The following is a 20,540-nucleotide window of genomic DNA, read 5'->3' as shown; positions in this document are numbered from 1 at the left end:
GCCCACCAGGCTCTTCTGTCCATTGGGATTTTCCAGGCAGGAACACTGGAGTGGGTTGCCCTGCCCTCCTCCAGGGGATCTTCCCAAACCAGGGATCGAACCAGGGTCTCCGACATTGCAGGAGAATTCTTTACGGTCTGAGCCACCAGGGAAGCCCAAGAATACTGGAATGGGTAGCCTATCTCTTCTCCAGGGGATCTTCCTGACCCAAGAATCAAACCAGAGTCTCCTGCATGGCAGACAGATTCTTTACCAGCTGAGCTACCAGGAAAGCCCCTGTATGACAATGGCCAGGCCCAAGTCACTGAGTTGATATAAGGCCAGCCCAAAGCAAAGTTACAAAGGGAAGTGTGTGATTCTCTCAAGTGCTGTGAGATGTTAAAAGCTCAGAGTACCCAAAATGACTTCATAGGGCACGTTGCATTAGGGGCTCTGGCTGGCAGCCTCCGACCGCATCCTTCATGGCTGAGATCATCAGTCTGCCTGAGCATCCAGTGCTGAATCACAGAGTCCTTCTCCCCGCCACACATTCCACCACCCTCCTGCCCCCAGGCAGCATTCTTGCCAAAGTCTGTTAGTTCCCAGTGTCATCAGACCGTTGCCACGGCACTAGACATCACTAACAACCCCCAAAAGAAAAGCATTATCAGGTCTCAGGACTCTGAGCTCCCCATTCCATGCTCCTACCTTCATTTTGCATCCTTTCTAATTCCTGGAATCCCTCTTTATCTCTACCTTTAACTCCTACATTTTACTGTTTTTTATAGTCATCTTAAATGTGTTTTGGAAGGAGGCAGATCGTCACAAGAGATGGTTGGTCTGAGAGTCAAAACTCTGGTTTTGAGCCCTGAGTGATCCAGTGAGAATTGCTTAATTTTGAATGTAAACTCCAAAACTCCACCTAGCTCCACCAGACGTTGACAGTTTCTTTATTCTTCATCCTCGCAGTTTGCTTGTTTTTCTCTTTATTTTTATGAGAAGTAGGCAGATGGTCATCAAGTGCTTACTGTGGGTAAGTCACTCATTTAATCCTCATGGCAGCCCTGTGCAATAGATGTACAGTTGAAGCATATGAACTGGGCATTTTTTTAAGTAAAAAATGATCAAATATCAGCAATTTCATATGATTCTACCTAATATTTTCATCCTCTTTACATAGATAAGAAAACAATGGCACAGAGAGATCAAGTAATTTGCCCAGTCACAGAACCAGTAAGTGGTGGAACCAGAACTCAGGCCCAGAAGGTCTGACTTCAAGGTCTGGATCTCAACCCCCACTCAGCATGCATCTCAACAGGCTGAGATCAAGGTGGTCTTTCAAAGCCCACCTTGGGGCTTGCTGTTAATAGCAAGACATGCTAGAGATCCAGGAAGCCTCAGAGATCCCAGAATCTAACTCTCTGTAGTCACGTTCTGCTAAATTTTATAACTCCCTGAACAGTGCTCCCAGCTGTTTAGACTGATGATCTGAGGCCCCAAAAGCCACTAAACCATCAAAGTAAATTCAGATGTGTCCCCAGTTGTATTTTCTAAGGTAGAGGAGGGTGCATGTCCAAATGACTTTAATAAGAGTTGATATGAAAAAGCACCTGTGATGAACCCAGGCAGAATGCTGCTCATCCAGCCTGCAGTCCCCTGAGCCCTGTGGTTAGCTAGACCTCAGTGTGTTGAAGAAACTTCCAGTCCAGTCAGAGTCCTGGGGCCTGAGTGGTGGCTGGTAGGGGCCAAGTCTTTGCAGCAGGACCTGTCTTTGGACAGCAATTACCTGGAGCCCCTCCCTAGTTTCTTGGGAAGAGGAGAAAAGCATCCACAGAAGATGCCACCCTACTTCTCTGACCCTTGAGACCTGTCTCCCTGCACATCTTCCCTGACCTGAGGACTCGTGGGTGAAATACAACACCAGGGAGCCTATGTCCCTATGCTGTCCTTCAGATCAGTCCTTTCCTCTTCCATTTCCCAGAGCTGGAGACCACGAGACAGAGCTGGGTTAAAAGACAGAACCAGGGGTCCTTCAGGCCCCCCTCCCTTTATATGATGCAGAGACTCTTTAGTGACAAGTTAAATTCATGCGTTCATGTGACTGTGTGCACGTGTGTGTTGCATGAATTAGATGCTCTTATATAAGTTGCGGGGGGTTGCTCCCCTGGGCGCCTTTTCTGACTAGCTCCATTGGACCCACGCCCCTCTCTCAGCAAGTATATGCTCAGTTGCTCATGTGTGATGCGTGTGCAGATGCTCAGGTGAACCCGAGGTGAACCCGAGGGTCCTACCAGCTCTCCTGGGATAGTGTCTGTGCCTTCTGTGGCCCAGATAGCTCCACTGCACACCTTGGTATAGAATAGCTAACGATGGGCTGTTGCCAAGTGCCGAGTCGTGGGCCCCAGAGGTGCCTGACTCCTGGGTTTATTACACATGTTGGGATGTTGCATTAGGGGGAACAGAGCAGTGTGGCTGGGGGGTCTTCTGGAGGCTCCCAGCTTGCAGGGCTTGGTCTGGGGATAGTGGGCACTGGAGACCCCTTTATCAGACAGGCAGGGCTGTGCCAATAGCACGGCTCACAGGACTGGGTTGTTGGCACAGCTCTCCACCAGGGTCAATTGTCTGTGTCCAGACATGGTTTTAATTCCTCTGCTAAATGCCCTGTCACTTGGAATCGAGATTGTGTCTGCAGTGAGATCTGGGACAGCAAGCTAAATTTATTGTCTGGAATCTTTAGTGAGATCCATTCTATCCTTTATGATCCCCCTGGCTATGCTTTCCTAAGCTGCTAATTTCTCTTCCGTTCCTCCCAATTAGCTATAGATTAATGGCGATGCTTGTCAGACTCTGTGTCCCTGGAGAGCTTCCAAGCTCTGCTTCCCTGGAGCTGTCCAGTCTGCTGTGTCAGCATCTGGTCCCCCCAGACTTGGGGAGGACGGTGCCCCAGGGTCTGTGCCTCTGAGGGGCCAGTGAGTGGGGGCTGCTCCTCTGTGGGTGGGAGGGGATGTGAACAGGTGTCCACAGAATGCGTAGGGAGGTAGGGCTGTCTGCCTTGTGAATAGCAGGCGTTGACATCCATCTGGCTCCTCCTTTAGTGTTTCGGGTCAGTGGAGCCAAGGGGAAGAAGGAGGTCTGGGCAGCCAGTGTGTGGTAGGTTGCATGTGTAAGCCAGAGCATTCCTGGAGGAGCACAGGGCCTGGAGACAGTTTGAGGATGATTGGAGATGTGGCTGAGGCTGTAGGACCTGGCTGCCACCCCTGCCTTACCTGGCTGCCATGCTCCAGACGCCCTCCCACATCCCTCCCTCCTCCCCAGGTGCCTACCTGGTGCCCTACCTGGTGCTGCTGATCATCATTGGGATCCCGCTCTTCTTCCTGGAGCTGGCTGTGGGCCAGAGGATCCGCCGCGGCAGCATCGGTGTGTGGCACTACGTGTGCCCCCGCCTGGGTGGTATCGGCTTCTCCAGCTGCATAGTAAGTTGGGGGCCGGTGGCGGGCACAGGTTGGGAGGCAGCGGGGCTGCTCTCGGGCACAGGGCTTACAGCCCAGAGTCCTGGGAGGGGTGGAGGGCAGGGAGGGAGACCCTCATCCTGAGTATTGCATCCAACTGGTGTCTCAGGACCACATACTTCCTAAACTGGAAGTTGGCACCACTGCCTGAATGATGTAATATTTGGGATTGTTATGAAGGAGGAAAGGCCTGGGACATCTCAGCCAGAGTCCTCTGGGGACACGTGGACCATCCCAGATACCCGCTCTGCTTACCAGCCCGTCAGTACTCTGTGAGGGAGGCCCATCCTTTCTCCTGGGTTAGAGGGTATTTTATTTGGGTGAGAAAAGGCAGCCTTGGGGTATGGTGTCTCCTTTCCAGTTTGCTGTGCGCATGAACGGAGCTGAAGAAGGCCTCAGAGGTCTGTGGCCAACCCAGGAGGGGTGTGGCTTTGGAACAGTGGGAGATGGGGAGACCCCACTGGCCTGGATGGGAATGCTCCATGAGGGCTCCAGGCTGATCCATGGGGCTGCAGATGAGGCCCTGCTTAGCTCTCCAGGTGGGGAAACCGAGCCTCCCTTAAGAGCAAAGCCTGCAGGTGCCCATGCTCACACCAGGGATAAAAACTGGAATCTGCCTCTGGAAGGATCTGTCAGGCCTGGCAACAGGGCCAGCCCAAACCTGCCTCAGGCAGAGACTAGGAGAGATCACCTCTGCACAGGTTGACATGACCGAATACAGCGCCCTCTGCTGGGGCTGGCTGTATGTATGCACATGAGTGTGAGTGGGGTCTCCTCCTTGGAGGGTAAGCATTCCAGTAAAGGCAGTGGGTATCTCTCCCACTATATTCCCACACATGTAAGGTATGCTATAGGAGTGTCTTCTCATGCATACCAGGGTTCAGACAAAATTGATGAAGCCAGGGTCTCAGCCCTCACATTGCCCAGTAATGTCACATACATCAGCTAGCCAGGCCCCTGGAAAGAGAGGAGGTCTCTGGTTATAGGCAGGGGTCTGCATCCCAAGTGGATGCAGAAAATCTCTACAGTAGAAGCATTACTTTCAAAGGAAACCCCTTTGACCCTCAGTCAGGGTGCATGTGCTTCTGTTTTAAATACAGTTCTACCAAGGTTGGTTATCATGTTCTGAAAAATGAGAAGTCATGTCTTTCTAGAGGCAGGCTTCTGACAGTACCAAAGAGAAAGCAGCATCCTGAGAGAAGGGTGGACATGGGAAGCCAATAAGAAGCATCTACAAAACCTCAATAAGCACAGCTGTCTGAGGCCATTTACTGTGGCAGCAATAACTGGGCATGCCTCCATAGCCCCATAGGGCCGTTCTGGAATTATAATCCTGAGTCATCAGGAAATGATGGGGAAGTGCTTCAAGCATCTTAGAGGAATGTCAAACTGGAAAGGATTAACAGTTTAAGACTTCATTGCTTAAAGGAGAGAACTTTAATATCTGAAGCATTCCTTTGTGGATTCCCCAAATAGCAGATGAGTGGAGCATTAGGAGCAGGCCCTCTGCTGCCACCGTCCCATCTCTCCTCTCCCTCCTTTAAGGCTGTGCATGGGGGAGGGGAGGGGGCAGAGCCGCCTGCAGCCTCTGTGACCCCCGTGGACCCCCATCTGCAGGTCTGCCTCTTTGTGGGGCTGTACTATAATGTGATCATCGGGTGGAGCATCTTCTACTTCTTCAAGTCTTTCCAGTACCCACTGCCCTGGAGTGAGTGCCCTGTCTCCAGGAATGGGACCGTGGCAGGCAAGTATGGTTCCTCGAAGGAACCCACCTGGGGATTCCAGCTAGCTCTGTCCCAGGAAGGAATCCACAGAGCCTAAGAGGGGAGGCTTAGGCTGCTGATGCTACTTTCTCCCTTCATCCCACTCTCTCCTTCCCCCACTGTGTCCACAAATCCATTTTCTATATCTGAGTCGCCATTCCTTCCCTGCAGATTTTGGGATTTCGTTGACTTGCTGTGCCACCTTGTGCAATATGCTGGCTCCCGGCTGGCAACCTTGGATAAGCCACCTACCCTCTCTGATCCTCATCTCTCCCACCTTCTTTTTCTTTCGGCCGTGCAGCATGTGGGCTCTGTTTCCCCACCCAGGGATTGAACCCTTTCCTCCTACATTAGAAGCATGGAGTCTTAACCATTAGATCACCATGGAAGTCCCCTCATGTCCCTTTATGATGATTTCTTGCCAGCCTGTCCCACAGAGTTCTTATAGGGGTTGAATGAAATAGTGAGTGTAGGAGTAACTCTGGAAATTGTGAGTTTTGTTTAGTTATTATTAACTACCCTGTGTTACTCTAGCACTGTTCTGTCTGGAAACAATCTATATTCACATGCCAGTCCTATAAAGGGCTGGGTGATTTATGCCACCTCATAAATGGGTAAACTGAGGCTCAGAAACAACTTTCCCATGGTCACACCACTGATTTCGCTAAGGATCTAGGATGAGAACCCAGGTGTCTGGCTCCTAGGTCAGGACCTTTCCCAAGGAACTTGAGGCCAGTTCTGCCTCATCCTTCCTGCTCTCCATTGATGGACATGGGCAAGGGGATGGCATGAACGGGAATTCAGTTAGATCAGTGTGCCCTAAAGCCTCCCAGGATCTGCCAGACCCTGGCCAACCCAGAATAATACAGTCCCTTCCTGCTACCGTGCTCAGCTGCCCTGGATTGGGGTCCAGCCGGGGAGGTGGACTCACAGGCCCCTGTGGCCATTGCTGCCATTCCAGTGGTGGAGGCAGAGTGTGAGAAGAGCTCAGCCACCACCTACTTCTGGTACCGAGAGGCCTTGGACATCTCCAACTCCATCTCGGAGAGCGGGGGCCTCAACTGGAAGATGACTCTGTGCCTCCTCGTGGCCTGGAGCATCGTGGGCATGGCTGTCGTCAAGGGCATCCAGTCCTCGGGGAAGGTGAGTGGCCAGGGGGCCGGGACACCCACACTTACTCGGGGAGAGGGTGCTGCAAAAAAGTGTGGATGGCAGGGGCGGAGGACCCGGGGTCACCCGTGAAGGTCGAGATGGGCATGTCACTGCTGTAGTATTGGTCCCCGTGGACAGCCCACCAGGCTGGGTTTGTGGAAGATCATTGCCATGACCCCAGCTGCCCCCATGCTCATATAACTCAGGGCTGCTCTGAAAACGTTAAGGAAAAAAAAAAAACAAAACAGGAGTATTGAACTAGAATGTTTGGCTAGACCCTTGCCCCTCAGCTTCCCTAGCAAAAATCCTAGAAGAGCCTGCTCAGCAATTTTTGGTGAAAACTTAACAGTTCACTGTATATGTAACTAATGGGCTCTGTGAATAGGTGGGTGCTCTGAGTGAAGGGGACTTTGAGAGCCTCTGAGGATGCAGACCAGCATAACCCCACACAGCTTCTCCCAGCAGGTCATTTTCCCTTCAAATAAGGACCCTTTCTTCTTTGTCATGTATCAATATTCGTGGACTGCCAGGGCTGGAAAAGATGTTAGAAATCCTATAGCTCAATCTACCCATTTTACAAATGAGGAAACTGAGGCTTGAAAAAAGGGAAAAAAATCTCACCCGTGGTCAAACAGCCAGCTAGTCAGCCCCAGGGCTCAAACTAGAACCTTGTTTGTCTGTCTGAGGCTCCAGGTTCTTTGCTGGATTTGATGAGCAGGGAAACTAAGCCCTGGAAAGGTAGTGTGATCTCAGCCACCGCCTCTTCTCTCTCCAAAGGCCAGACTAGTAGCTAGCACTTCATGTCACTCATCACACACTGCCACATTTATGAGCGCATTTGGACCACAACAACCTTCGGAATCATTATACCCATTTTACAGATGAAGAAATGGAGGCACCCTGAGGTTAAATAAATAGCTCAAGGTCACATGGTTGGAAAATGGTAGAGCTGGGATCAGAGCTCAGGTGGTCTAACTCTGGACATGCGTGCTTTTAACCTTTACACCATCCTCCCCGAACAGCCCTCTTGGTTTGTTTCAGCCCAGTAAACTTTTTGTAAGCATCTCCTTTGTGGGTGGCTCTGTGCCAGGCACATGGGGATATAGAAATGTTCAAGAAATGCATGTGCTAGAAAATAACGTATACTTTATAATCACAAGAGGCAGGACCTTCTTCTGATGCTTTTGTTTGGGAGCCATGCCTGTACCCTCCTGGATGCTTTCTGTCAAAGGAGTTCCAAGGACAGGGGAGATCCTTAGGGAGTCCCCTGGAGTCAGGGACAGAAAAGCCGGCATGAAGACATAAAAAAAATGAAGAGGGAAGAGCAAAGAGTTCCTCGCCCCAGTGGCAGCCCTTGGGGGTGGGGAGGCTGCGGGCCCAGCCCCAGCAACCCTTGAAAGGAGAAAACAAGCCTCAGGCACAGCCACACTGACTCCAGCCTGTCTGTGTGCCTGCTTCTGCCGTGGCTCAGTGCCAGACGTGCGGTGGGTTTGGCAGCATGCCTGGGGGGGCCTGGGGCTCTGCTTTCTACTGCCATCAGAGGCGGCTCGTGCACCCCAGCTGGAGCAGCGAGGGGGGTGCCAGCTGCAGGAGGGGCTGTGCCCCACAGTGGGTCCCTGTTCTCTCCAGGTGATGTACTTCAGCTCCCTCTTCCCCTACGTGGTGCTGGCCTGCTTCCTGGTCCGGGGGCTGCTGCTGCGGGGGGCCATCGACGGCATCCTACACATGTTCACTCCCAAGGTAAGGGTCACAGGCTCCTGGGGAACACGGACAGCTCTGCTGGGCCTCATCTGTTTCATGCAGTTTAACACTCACTGAGGGCCTGCTGGGTGGCGGGCTCTGTGTTGGTTGCTGGACGGAGGCACCAGGGATGGGAGCACAGGCCCTGCATGCATGGTTCCAAGGAGAGAGCACATCAGTGTGGGTGAAATCCGAAGCTGAATTCAGGGAGGAGTGACATCTGAAACAGCCTCGGGTGCAGATAGATTTCAGCGGAACTATATGCGCAAGTGTGGAAAGGCACTGGACGTGCTTACGGCCATAGTGGAAAGTCAGGTTTGGCCAGGCTGTGGGGCTGGGGGTGGGGGTTCATTGAGTGAATCTGTGACAGTAGGAACCAAGAAGATGCCCAAGAGAAGAAAGCTCCCTGGGAACCCCAACTTGTACCCAAATCAGGGGAATGGGGTTACTATTTTATTAAAGGTAAAAGACCACATGAATCATGATTTTACCCTTACTGAAGCCAGCTACGTCGCTCTCATTTAATCCCCCCAATGGCCCAGTGAGGGAAGAGCAGAATCATGGTGCCTGGCTCCCAGGGCTGCCTCAGGGGCATAAATGTCCTGAAAGTGGATGCCCAATTTCCTAAGCATGGTCTCTGCCCACCAGGTGGCCCTGTCTCTCTGTTGCTCTTCAAACCACTAGGCACAGCTGGCATGCACCGGTCCACTGAGGAATAAGAGAATTTTAAATGCACATTGGCATGCCCTTCAAGGTAACCCTAGGCAAGAAGTTCGCCCTGGTGGGCAGGCTAGAAAGTTCAGTTCCAAATGCCAGCTGATCAGTAGCAATATCAGGGGCCTGGTGAAGCTTCAGTCTGGCCTGGCAGGGTTCTGGCCCTGTGTCTGCAGACTGGACCTTGCCCAGTCCTGTGCCTTGACCTTGTCCCTTAATAGTGCTGTTTCACACATGTGTTTAAGTAAACACACACACACATTAATGATTACACCGAGGGTCCATACAAATGACACAGGGAGAAGAATCCAAATCTAGTGGAGTTTGAAAGCCCCATTCCCTCCCAGTTCCCCTGCTCTGCAGCTACAAACAGCTGATGTTTAGGGGTGGGTAACAAGGCACAGGACACACACCCTTCCATATTCATCAGACAGGGATGATTGGCCTTCGGCGTTCTTGGATGTAACATCTGGGATTTCTGTGTGAACTAGCACAGAGGTCTGCTCTATGAAGCACTTAGTGAATCTCCTGAGGCATGAGTGTGACTCTGGAGCCACCTGGCTCCGGTATGTTGCTGTGAACATGTGATGTCTGACAAAAGAGAAAAATGCAAACCTGGGTTCTTTGGGGTAAAACAGCCGTGAGAAGAAAGTCAGTGGTTTTTATGAATGAATTCAACTGTATTTCTAGAAACGTAATCAGTCTACTGTGTTCATTTGAGACTTTCCATTATACTTTGTTGAATTTTATGAGAAAATTATATACTCTAGAGATGATCATAAACGTGGAGATTCACACAGGTCCAATGGGCCCCTGGGTGGCGTTAGGAGAGCCTGGGACTTAACTCTAGAAGCCAGTGGAACCGATTCATAAGATTAGCTACCAGGCCCAACACACACAATACTGTTCCCTTCTGATTCACTGATTTAGCACTCTTTAAAACATCTTTTTAAGTGAAACATCTCAGACATATAAACACACATATAATAATATAATAAACATTCTTAAGAAACAAAATATTACAGATGCCATAAAAGTGCCCCTGGAGAAGGAAATAGCAACCCACTCCAGTATTCTTGCCTGGGAAGCCCCCTGGTGGGCAGCTGTCCATGGGACTGCAGAAGTGTCAGACACAACTTAGCAACTATGCAGCAACAATAGCAAGTATCCATTCTCTTCCCATTCACTTCCCTTTCCCTAAAGTAACCACTATCTTGAATTTGGGGTTTATTCTACTAATTCACTTTTAAATTTTTGTAATATATATATGTGTATCCTTAAACAATATAACATATGTGCATACTTTAAATTTTTATATAAAATGCATTATATACAACCTTATGCAGCTTGCTTTTATTTTTGCTAAATACTCTTTTGAGATTTTAGCTATATTGATACATGTAACTCTAGTGCATCCATTTTTATGACTGTATTGTATTCCACTGTAATGAATTTATTCATTACATGACCAGTTGATGGTCAAGCTAGAGGATGAACTTATTTATCCTCTAGTTGATGGTCATTTAAGTTGTTTTCAATTCTCACCATTGCTACTAATGCTAATAAACATATGACACAGATGTTCATGAGTACACGTTTCTCTAGGGTGTATATGTTTTGCAATAGAATTGATGTCTCAGAGGGTATGCGTGTCTTCAATTTTACTAGATGTTGGCTGTATCGTTGTCCAAAGTGGTTGCATTATTATCACTCCCACCAGTTGTTGATGGGAGTCCCACTTGCTCCACGTTTGTTACACTGCAATTTTTGCCAATTGCAGTGTACATCTAATTTTTGCCAATCAGATGGATGCAAAAAGTTGATGTGCACTTTGAATAATAGGAGTGCTCCTTTCCCACACCTTTTCTTGGATATTCAGAGAAAAGTGTGGTCCCACTTTAGCATTTGCAGAGGACCAGAGCCTTCATGAGGTGAGGCTTAAAGAAATCTGAAAGGCTCCAGAGGAACTAGGTCAAGAACCAGCAGGTGTGGAACCTGGTCCATCTAGCTCTTGTGAGTTTCAAGTATGCACAGAACCTGGGTGTAGGGGTGAATCTTGAGACCTTGAGCAGGAAGCTCCTACCTTTGACCCTGGAGGGATGAATTGAGTAGGGAAGGGGAGGCTTGAGGGCCTCAGAGGTCAAAGGATCAAGGATCTCCTTCAAAGTCTGTGGCATCATTTGTTTTAGGCAAGTGAGGCTCAGTGGTAATAGCTGGGGTAAAGTTCCTATTTATTACAAAACTTTCCAACCATCTGCAAGAAGTGTGGACCCACGCTCAGACACAAATGTCTGTCTGTACATGGCAAACTGCTGTTGCACATCTGGGACTGTTTCAGCATGGGCCTGGTGAGGTATGGGGAACTGGGAGGCATTTCAAGTCCTCACTTTAGTAGAGTCCTATAGAGTGCCAGGGTGGCTGCACACGGGCGCCCTGCCTGTGAACTGCTCCATTCAGATCAACCACAGTGTAAATGACATCACCAGGGGTTATGCCATTTGGCAGTGGTGGGAGAGTCCAAGATTTCTGGCCAGGGCATCTCAGAATCAACCTTAAAAAAGCATAGGCCCTCCATGGGTGTACTGAATAATCAGGAAGATGCCCCCTCCTTTCAGTCTTCTAACATGAGAAATAATCCAAGCTAGAGGACCTGGACTTTCAGTCCATGTTTTCAAGCTGTTACTGGGTGTGATGAATGCAGTGTGGCCAGGATACCTTGATAACCCACTAGCACCTTTGATGGGACAGTCCCTCATGTTAGTGGCTAATGAACTTCATGAACTCTTTGGGCTGCTTTTCTCCATCCAGTTAAAAACCCAAGTCAGTATGGGGTACCATACATTAAATGATGTGAGTTGCCCAATATACAATGAATTAGAATTGGAGAAGGCAATGGCACCCCACTCCAGTACTCTTGCCTGGAAAATCCCATGGACGGAGGAGCCTGGTAGGCTGCAGTCCATGGGGTCCCTAAGAGTCAGACACGACTGAGCAACTTCACTTTCACTTTTCACTTTCATGCATTGGAGAAGGAAATGGCAACCCACTCCAGTGTTCTTGCCTGGAGAATCCCAGGGACGGGGGAGCCTGGTGGGCTGCCATCTATGGGTCGCACAGGGTCGGACACGACTGAAGTGACTTAGCAGTAGCAGTAGAATAGATTATCTAACCACAAAAACCTCCAGGGAATGTTTATCAAAATTACAACTGTTCACTGAATTCCTGGGCACTGAATTCTGGGCACTGTTGTGGGTCCCGGGATCCAGCAGTGAACAAAGCAGATAAACTTTCTGGCCCTGAAGGAGCTTATATTTTAGTGAAGGGAGATGGCTAATATAAGATAAAGGAGTTGTTGGATGATGTTGCTAAGGAGGAAAAGAAAAAGCAGAGAAAGAAATATTCAGAGCCCTGGGGAGAGGGCTGCATAGCTAGTGTGCTCAAGGAAGGCCTCCCTGAGAAAGTGACATTTGAGTGAAGACCTGATGGAGGTGAGGGAGCACAGCATGTGGATATCTGGAAGGAGCACATTCCATTCCAAAATAATATTTGGTAAAACTAATACAATTATGTAAAGTTTAAAAATAAAATAAAATTAAAAAAAATAAAATTTAGGAGTGAAAAAAAAACAATAAATGAAAAGCCCTTGAGATTGGACAAGTCTGGCATTGTAAAGGAGGCTGTTGTGGCTGGAGTGGGAGGGGAGAGAGAGAGGACCTGCGGTCAAGGGGGCAATGAGGAGCCAGGCCAGGTGAGGACTCTGCTGTTTACTCAGGGTGTCATGGGGCCTGTTGAAAAGTTCTGAGCGGAGTAGTGACATGATCTGACTTCCATCTTCCCAAAGTCACTCTGGTTGCCATAGATGCCTGAGGGGGCAAGGGTAAAATAGGAAGACCTGCTAGAAGGCTCCATCCAGGTGCCAGAATTCATCCAGGTGGGAGGTGACTAAGGACGGAGTCCAGGTGACATCAATGTAAGTGATGAGAAGTAGTCAGATTGAGGATATATTTAGAAAGTAGAATCATCTGTATTTGCTGCTGGATTGGATGTGACGTGTGAGAGAGAGGGATGACAAGGACAACTGCAAAGCATTTTGCCTGACCAACTAGAAGGATGGAGTTGACATTTATAGAAATGGGGAAATATGGTGGGGAGAGCAGGTTTGGTGGGGAACTCTGAGAGTACTTTTGAAACATGGCGGAAGTATACATTTGGGAGTTTAAAGTTGTGACTGGTTATAGTCACTTGGACAGTCAGCGTAGAGAAAAGGACTGAACACTGAACAGTGGGGTCCCAGCTTGTAGAGGCTGGGGGAGAGATAGTCATTGAGGGAGGTGGAGAAGAGAGGGAGATAGAGAGAAGTGCAGAGAATTCCATCCAAGTGGAGAAAGTGCTTTAAGAAGGAGGGTCAAGTCCGAAGCTGCTGAAAGGTCAGATGGTGGGGACTGAGAAAGGGCCAAGGCGTTTGGCCGCAGCAGGATCACTGGTGCTTTGACAAGAGCAGTGGGTTCAAGGGAAAATAGGAGGGGAGGAACTGGAGACAAGTAACAAAGACCACTTATTTTCAGGAGTTTTGCTGTGAGGGGAGCAGAGGAATGGAAAATGTGGTGGTAACCAGAAGAGAACTGTGAGATCAAAGGTGTTATTTCAGAATGTTATGAATTCTGATGATAAAAATAACCCCTCATATATTACTAGTGGGAATGTAAAATAGTGTAGCCGCTTTGGAAAACAGTCTGGCAGTTCCTCAGAAGGTTAGACAGAGTTAGCATGTGACCCAGCAATTCCACTCCTAGGCACATATCCAAGAGAACTGAAAACATATGTTCAAAAACTTGTGCACAAGTGTTCCTAGCAGCATTATTCATAACAGCCAGAAGTAGACACCCCCCAAATGTCCATCAACTGATGAATGGAAAAATAAAAGGTAGTATAGTCATACAATGGAATATTGGCTGGCCGCACAAAGGAGTGAAGTACATGCCACACATGGATGATTTCATCCTTGAAGACGTTATGCTGAGGGAAAGAAGCCAGTCACAAAAGACCGCTTATTATGTGAATCTGTTTGTATAAGATGTCCAGAAAAGGGGACTCTGTAGAGACCGAAAACAGACAAGTGGTCACTTAGGACTGGGCTTCTGAGAGGTTGGGGGGGAAGTGGGGAGCAGTGGTTAATGGATATGGGCTGTCTTTTCGGAGTGATGATGTTCTAAAATTGGTTGTGGGGATGGTTGTACAGCCCTGTGATACACTAAAAACCATTGTATTGCACACTTTTTTGAAAATAAAAAAAAGTGGGGGGGGGAATTGATGCTATGGGAGAGGAGGGAACGAAGTCTTTGAATAAGCAGGAGAGATGGGACGCAGTGCCTGGGCGGAGGGGTTGGTCTTTGCTCAGAGCAGACATTGTCCCCCAGAAGCAGGAGCAACGGGCCGGCCAGCCTATGGCACAAATGCTGTCAGCTGAGAAGCACTGGCCAGAAGCTTCTCACTGTGGGAACTCTCTTCTCATTGGGTCATTTTTCGATGTGAAGTGGGCAGCAAGGTCATCAGCTGAGAGTAGAGACGGTGGAGGGGCATGGGGCTGGAGGCCTAAGGAGGGATGAGTGTGACGTAATTGCACACGAGATTGGGAGTGTGTTCACGCAGGGTGGGTGGGGGACAATGGAGGTTAAGGGTCGAGCGCCGCGGTTGAGCAAGTGTGGTTCCAGTTCCACGGTGGACAGCTATTCACATTTTACCAGCTCTGAAGGCAGGCTGCTCCTACAGTGAAGCAGTTAAACCAATCATGTTTTCCAGCAGACAGTATTTACTATCTGAAGCACCTTATGTATATTAACTCATTGAAATTCATAATGATTTTAGAAGTGTTATTGTTAAAAAGATTTTTTAAAAAATCTTTTTGCCTCGCGACACAGAATGTGAGATCTGAGTTCCCTGACCAGGCATCAGCCCCACCTCCCCTGCACTGGCAGTGCAGAGTTTTAACCACTGGACTGCTAGCAAGGTCCCAAAGTATTCTTGTTATCCCCATTTTGCAGCTGGGGAAACTGAAGCACAGAGAGGTAAATAATCGGTCCAAGGTCCCATGTGTCAGGGCCCAAGATTTACATTGTGTCCAGCACTGCTGCTTGGGGACAGCCCAGAGTAGAGGGAGGCTGGACATCACCCGGGTCAGGAGCTTATCAAGGTGACAATGGAGAGATTGCTGGGCAGATGACAGTGTGAGGAAGGAGTATGAAAAGGATGGACATTGACTAAGTCAGTGATGAAGGGAAGTTAGGATCCAAACAGGGTGAGGGGCAGTGAAATGGAGGGAGGCCAAAGGGCTGGAGTTCCCAGCAAGGCTGAAGAATGTTGTAGAGTCTAGATACTAGAGGTGAGCTAGAAAGTTGGGTGTTTTGGAAGACGGGATCTTTAAAATTAAGGTTTACTTGGAGCACAGCTACTAGTCATGACAAAGGCCATGGTGTGACTGTAGAAGTGGGGGGAAGGACAAGAGTGGGGGAAGGTTGCAGGAAAACGGGGTGCCAGAGGATGGTTATGTTCTAGATCTCATGAGTCCTTCTGATGGGCTACCAAGTAAGGGTTCTTGGCTTCCCTCAGGAAGAATTCAAGAATGAGCCATGAATGAATAAGTGAAAGCAGGTTTAAGATACACAAAGGTAGAATGCAGTCTGTCTCAGCAGGCAAGAGGAGTCCCAGGGAATGGAAAGTTCAGTTCAGTTCAGTTCAGTCGCTCAGTCGTTCCCGACTCTTTGCGACCCCATGAATTGCAGCACGCCAGGCCTCCCTGTCCATCACCAACTCCCGGAGTTCACTCAGACTCAAGTCCATCAAGTCAGTGATGCCATCCAGCCATCTCATCCTCTGTCGTCCCCTTCTCCTCCTGCCCCCAATCCCTCCCAGCATCAGAGTCTTTTCCAATGAGTCAACTCTTCGCATGAGGTGGCCAAAGTACTGAAGTTTCAGCTTTAGCATCATTCCTTCCAAAGAACACCCAGGACCGATCTCCTTCAGAATGGACTGGTTGGATCTCCTTGCAGTCCAAGGGACTCTCAAGAGTCTTCTCCAACACCACAGTTCAAAAGCATCAATTCTTCAGCGCTCAGCTTTCTTCACAGTCCAACTCGCACATCCATACATGACCACAGGAAAAACCATAGCCTTGACTAGATGGACCTTTGTTGACAAATAATGTCTCTGCTTTTGAATATGCTATCTAGGTTGGTCATCCTTCCAAGGAAAGTTCAAGTGGCCCCCAAATATAGGGTGGTTAGTTTTTCTGGGCTGGGTAATCTCATAGGCAACTGTTTTGGGGAAGAGGGTGGGGATTTCCAGAAATTAGGCCATCACCCACTTTTTGGTCTTTCGTGCTATCTGGGAACTGTCCTGGTGTCTGTGGGTATGTGTCATGAAGTTAATGTATTACAGTGGGCATATAAGGAGGTTCAGGATCCACTGAAAGTGGAATCTCCTGCCATCTTGGGCCTAACTGGCTCTAACCAGCTTTTGTCGTATCCTCAACAGCTCTGGCATTCTTTTAATGGTTGTGCCCTGCCCCCTTCCCTCCTGTCTCAGAAGGGAGAAGGAAAAGGGACCCGGAGGCAGATTGTTGGAGGGGACGTTGATGGAGATACGGAACTCACTCAGGTGACGATTCTCATCACTCAGATGACGGCAGCAGTAGTGCCGGGAGGCGAGGCAGTGCTCAGGGGAAGGTGAGGGACTGGACTGGAGACCGGGCAGCACCCTGTCCACCCAGGCCCAGTGGTCCCAAATGTGCGAGAAAACAGCCTTCACCCGAGAGGCTGCCGGGGCCACCTCGGCCTTACGGTCATTTGCTCAGCCCTTCCCTGCGTATCAGGCTTCCCTGGGAGCTGCAAGAACCAGGAAAAGCTACCAGTGCTCAGGCCCACCCTGACTAACCGGAATCCAGCAAGCAGACTTGTTGATCAGGATCGCTGCGGGTGGGGTCCAGATGGAAGCAGATTGTCAGAGCTCCCCGGATGATTCTACTGTGCAGCCAGGATGGTGACTGCTGAGTCACAGCAAGAAGGTAAAGAGAACATCCAGAGATGGGTTGCAGCCGTGGGGCACTGTGCTGATGACAGAGCCCAGTGGTAGGGTGCAGGCGGTTGGAGAGGGGCATGGAGGCTCTAGTCAGAGCAGGGCAGACTGGCCATCCCGGGGTTGAAGTCCTTGTGAAGAATGACCCAGCAGTCATGGGCATCTTGCAGCAGCCGAGCTAAACTGGGCCCTGGGACCAAGGACCTGGCCTGGTGGCCTCTCAGTCTGACTGTGGAGATGAGGGTGTGAGCGGGCAGGGGTAGAGGGGGCAGCTTGTCAGGAGCCCTGGAACCCTGTGGATTCCCAACTTTGTAGGATGGGAGAGTGTTGAAATTTGGGGTGACATCTCCAGTGGACAGTAGGGAATATATGAGGAGAAAAACAATAAATATGCATGTGGTGTGTGTGTGTGTGTGTGTGCTGTGTGTGTGTGTGATGTGTGTGTGTGCTGTGTGTGTGTGTGATGTGTGTGTGTGCTCTGTGTGTGTGTGTGCTGTGTGTGTGTGTGTGTGATGTGTGTGTGATGTGTGTGTGTATAATATTATGGTGGTGGTAGTGTAGTCGCTAAGTTGTGTCTGACACTTTGGGACTGTAACCTGTCAAGCTCCTCTGTCCATGGAATTCTCCAGGCAAGAATACTATAGTGGGTTGCCACTTCCTTCTCCAGGGGATCTTCCCAACCCAGGGATTAAACCTGAGTCTCCTGCATTGCAGGTGGATTCTTTACTGCTGACCCACCAGGGAAGCCCCTTAATAGTTGGACAAAAGTTCATTTGGTTTTTTCCATAACATCTTTATCAAAAAGCCCTGAATGAAGTTTTTGGCCAACTCAATATACATCATTGATATACATATGAAATATCACTGGAAAGGTAGGCAAGAGACTGGTACCATGGTTACATCTTGGGAAGACGAATTGAGTGTCTGGAATACAGGGGTGAATACCTTTTTGTGCCTTTTCAGTTTCAAGCCACATAATCCCTTTACTATTAATCAGTCGTGACAGAAGCCACACTTTTTCAGGGCTGTAGCCCAGCACAACCTGAACCAGGCAGGAGCTTTGGGCATCTGCTTTGTGGCCTCTGGACGAGACGAGGGAATGATTCTGCCTGATGAGGATGGGCCTCAGGGTCAAAGGTGTATGGTAACCCCTAGAGAAGAGAAGTGGGTTCCCTGCAAAGGCCCAGGCATAGCGTTTCGTGGAGGAACTTTGTGATCCCCACAATCAGAGTCAGGCTTCTGAGCAGGATGGTAAGGCAGCCTTGCTCCCAGGGGTAGGCTCTGGAGTTGGACAGTCTAGTTCCAAGCCCAGCTTATCAGTCTGTCATGGGAAGACTAGTTCCTTGTCCCCTTGGGGCCTCAGTTTCCTCAGCTGCAAGATAGGGGGATCCATAGCAGCTTGCTCACAGCACCGCCGGGAGAGCATGTAGGACTGTCCTGGGGTGCAGAGACGGTGTGGTGAGCGTTAGCTAGTATTTCTTCTCATCCATCGTGAAGGTGACACTGTTCTTGGGCAGCGGGAACCCGGCGCCTCCGTGCCATCTGGTGTCTATGGGCCCATCTGTGCTGAAGCAAGGGCACGCGCTTCTGTTTTGCACCAGTCCAGGCGAGGGCTTATCAGCTTCTTGTCTATTCAAAAAGCATCTTCATGCCGCTGAGTCAAAAGCCGTGGAACACCTTGCTCCCTGCGTCAGGAAGTGACTCAGCTGTGTGCCTAGCAAATGGCAGGAAGCTGCTGCTCTGTGCCAGGGAGGGCACCCAGAAGCAGGTTCGAGCCTCGACTTCAGTGAGGAAAGCCCATTTCCCACCTCTCCTCTTGCAGTCACATCCTGACATCCGGAAAGGGCACTGGGCTTTCTGAGGTCTGGCTGTGGGCTCGTCCTCTGAACAGTATCATCAGGACCTTGTTGAAATCAGGCACCATGATCCCTAAAATCCTGAAAGAGCACCTTTAAATTCAAGGAACACAGGCATTCAATGGTGAAGGTGCCTGTTTATCAGGAGCCCCAGATGAGCACTGGGCTTCTGGTCATTTCCACTGGCAAGGTTGCCCCTCCATGCTGCAGGCTGGAAGCAGGGATGCCCAGGAACCAGTCACCAAAGGCCAAGCTTTGGCTCTCTCGGCTGCTTTCCTGGGGGGCTTATTAATGTCAGATTTGGATCCACATTTGGATCTACTGTACTTCAGAGGAATCTAGAGGTGGAAGGGGGAGGAGAGAGAGTTGGGATACAGAGGAAGCAAGAGTGGCCATGTGTTGATAATTGCTGAAGCTGGGCGATAGGTACATGGGGGTTCATGGCACTATCCTTTCCACGTTTGTACGTTATATAATCAATGTCTCATAGTTTTAAAAATGGAACAAGAACAGCAACTGGATACAATCTTCATATACAAACAAACACAAAAGAAACACAGTTTTTGTTTCTATCCAAAGTCCTTGCATGTAAGACAGTCCTACCCCATGTGTATGCATGCTCGGTCACGTCCGACTCTTTGCGACCCGATAGACTGCAGCCTGCTGTGCTCCTCTGTCCATGGGATTTTCCAGGCAAGAATACTGGAGTGGGTTGCCATTTCCTCCTCTAGGGGATCTTCCCCACCCAGGGGTCAAACCAGAGTCTCCTGAGTTGGCAGGCAGATTCTTTATTGCTGGGCCACTAGGGAAGCCTGGTAATGACTGACCTAGATCAAAAAGGAAAGAATTACTTTAGAAAGAGAGAGGGAGAAAAGAGAATGAATGGAAGCCAGCTTGGAAATAGCCTTGTTTTATAAAGTAGAAATTTAAATCCTAAGGATCTTCTTGTCCTAGAAGACTGGATCTTAGCACAAAAGGGCTGGCACTTCATAGCCCCTGATCTGGTCCTTCCTGCTCAGCTCACCTCCAGGACACAGGTCAGACTCTGTCTGTCTCTTTCTTACCCTCCATCACTTTTCCCTTCTCTCCTGTGTGCCAGGCACTGCTCACACAAAGATGAACAGGAGATGGGCTCCACCCCTAAGAAGCACAGAGTGTGGAAAGAAAGACAGACACATAAGCCTGTCATGCGGCTGTTGACAAGAGCTGTGAGAGCCCAGGGACCACGACTGGCTCTGCCAGAGGCAGTCAGGAAAAGCTTAAAGAGCAGGTGATATTCGTACTGGGTTTTGAGAAATAAATATGTGTTCACCAGAAAGTGAATAGGTGCAAGGGAATTCCAGGCAGAGGAAACAGCCTGGACAAAGACCAGACTGTAAGGTCATGATGCTTTTGAGGGGTAGTTCGGATGTTCAGAACGTAGGATGGAAACATTTTCCAGCAGACAGTGCTGCTGCTCAGTTGCTCAGTCATGTCCAACTCTGCGACTCCATGGATTGTAGCCTGCCAGGCTCCTCTGTCCATGGGATTTTTCAGGCTAGAATACTGGAGCGGGTTGCCATGCCCTCTTCCAGGGATCTTCCTGATCCAGGGATCGAACCCTCATCTCCCACATCTCCTGCATTGCAGGGGGATTCTTTACCCAGTGAGCCACCAAGAAAGCCCCAGAAGATAGTGGGGAACCATCAAAGATACTTCAACATGCAAATGACATGACCAGAGCTGTGTCTGTTTCAACTGGTCCTGTCTTACAAAAT

General features: G+C 49.4%; 1 protein-coding gene across 1 annotated transcript in view; it reads left to right on the top strand.

Moving 5' to 3' along the window:
* SLC6A17 (solute carrier family 6 member 17) overlaps nt 1-20,540 on the top strand; it is a 52,572-nt gene that overhangs the window by 18,113 nt on the left and 13,919 nt on the right. The window contains exons 3-6 of the mRNA XM_055584792.1: nt 3,295-3,452; nt 5,106-5,232; nt 6,213-6,394; nt 8,033-8,143. Of these exons, the coding sequence (XP_055440767.1) occupies nt 3,295-3,452; nt 5,106-5,232; nt 6,213-6,394; nt 8,033-8,143 (578 nt within the window). The remainder of the gene's footprint in view (nt 1-3,294; nt 3,453-5,105; nt 5,233-6,212; nt 6,395-8,032; nt 8,144-20,540) is intronic.

This window comes from Bubalus kerabau, chromosome 6 (assembly GCF_029407905.1).
Source record: "Bubalus kerabau isolate K-KA32 ecotype Philippines breed swamp buffalo chromosome 6, PCC_UOA_SB_1v2, whole genome shotgun sequence".
Taxonomy (NCBI): Eukaryota; Metazoa; Chordata; class Mammalia; order Artiodactyla; family Bovidae; genus Bubalus; species Bubalus kerabau.
This window is presented reverse-complemented; position numbering and strand designations above follow the sequence as displayed.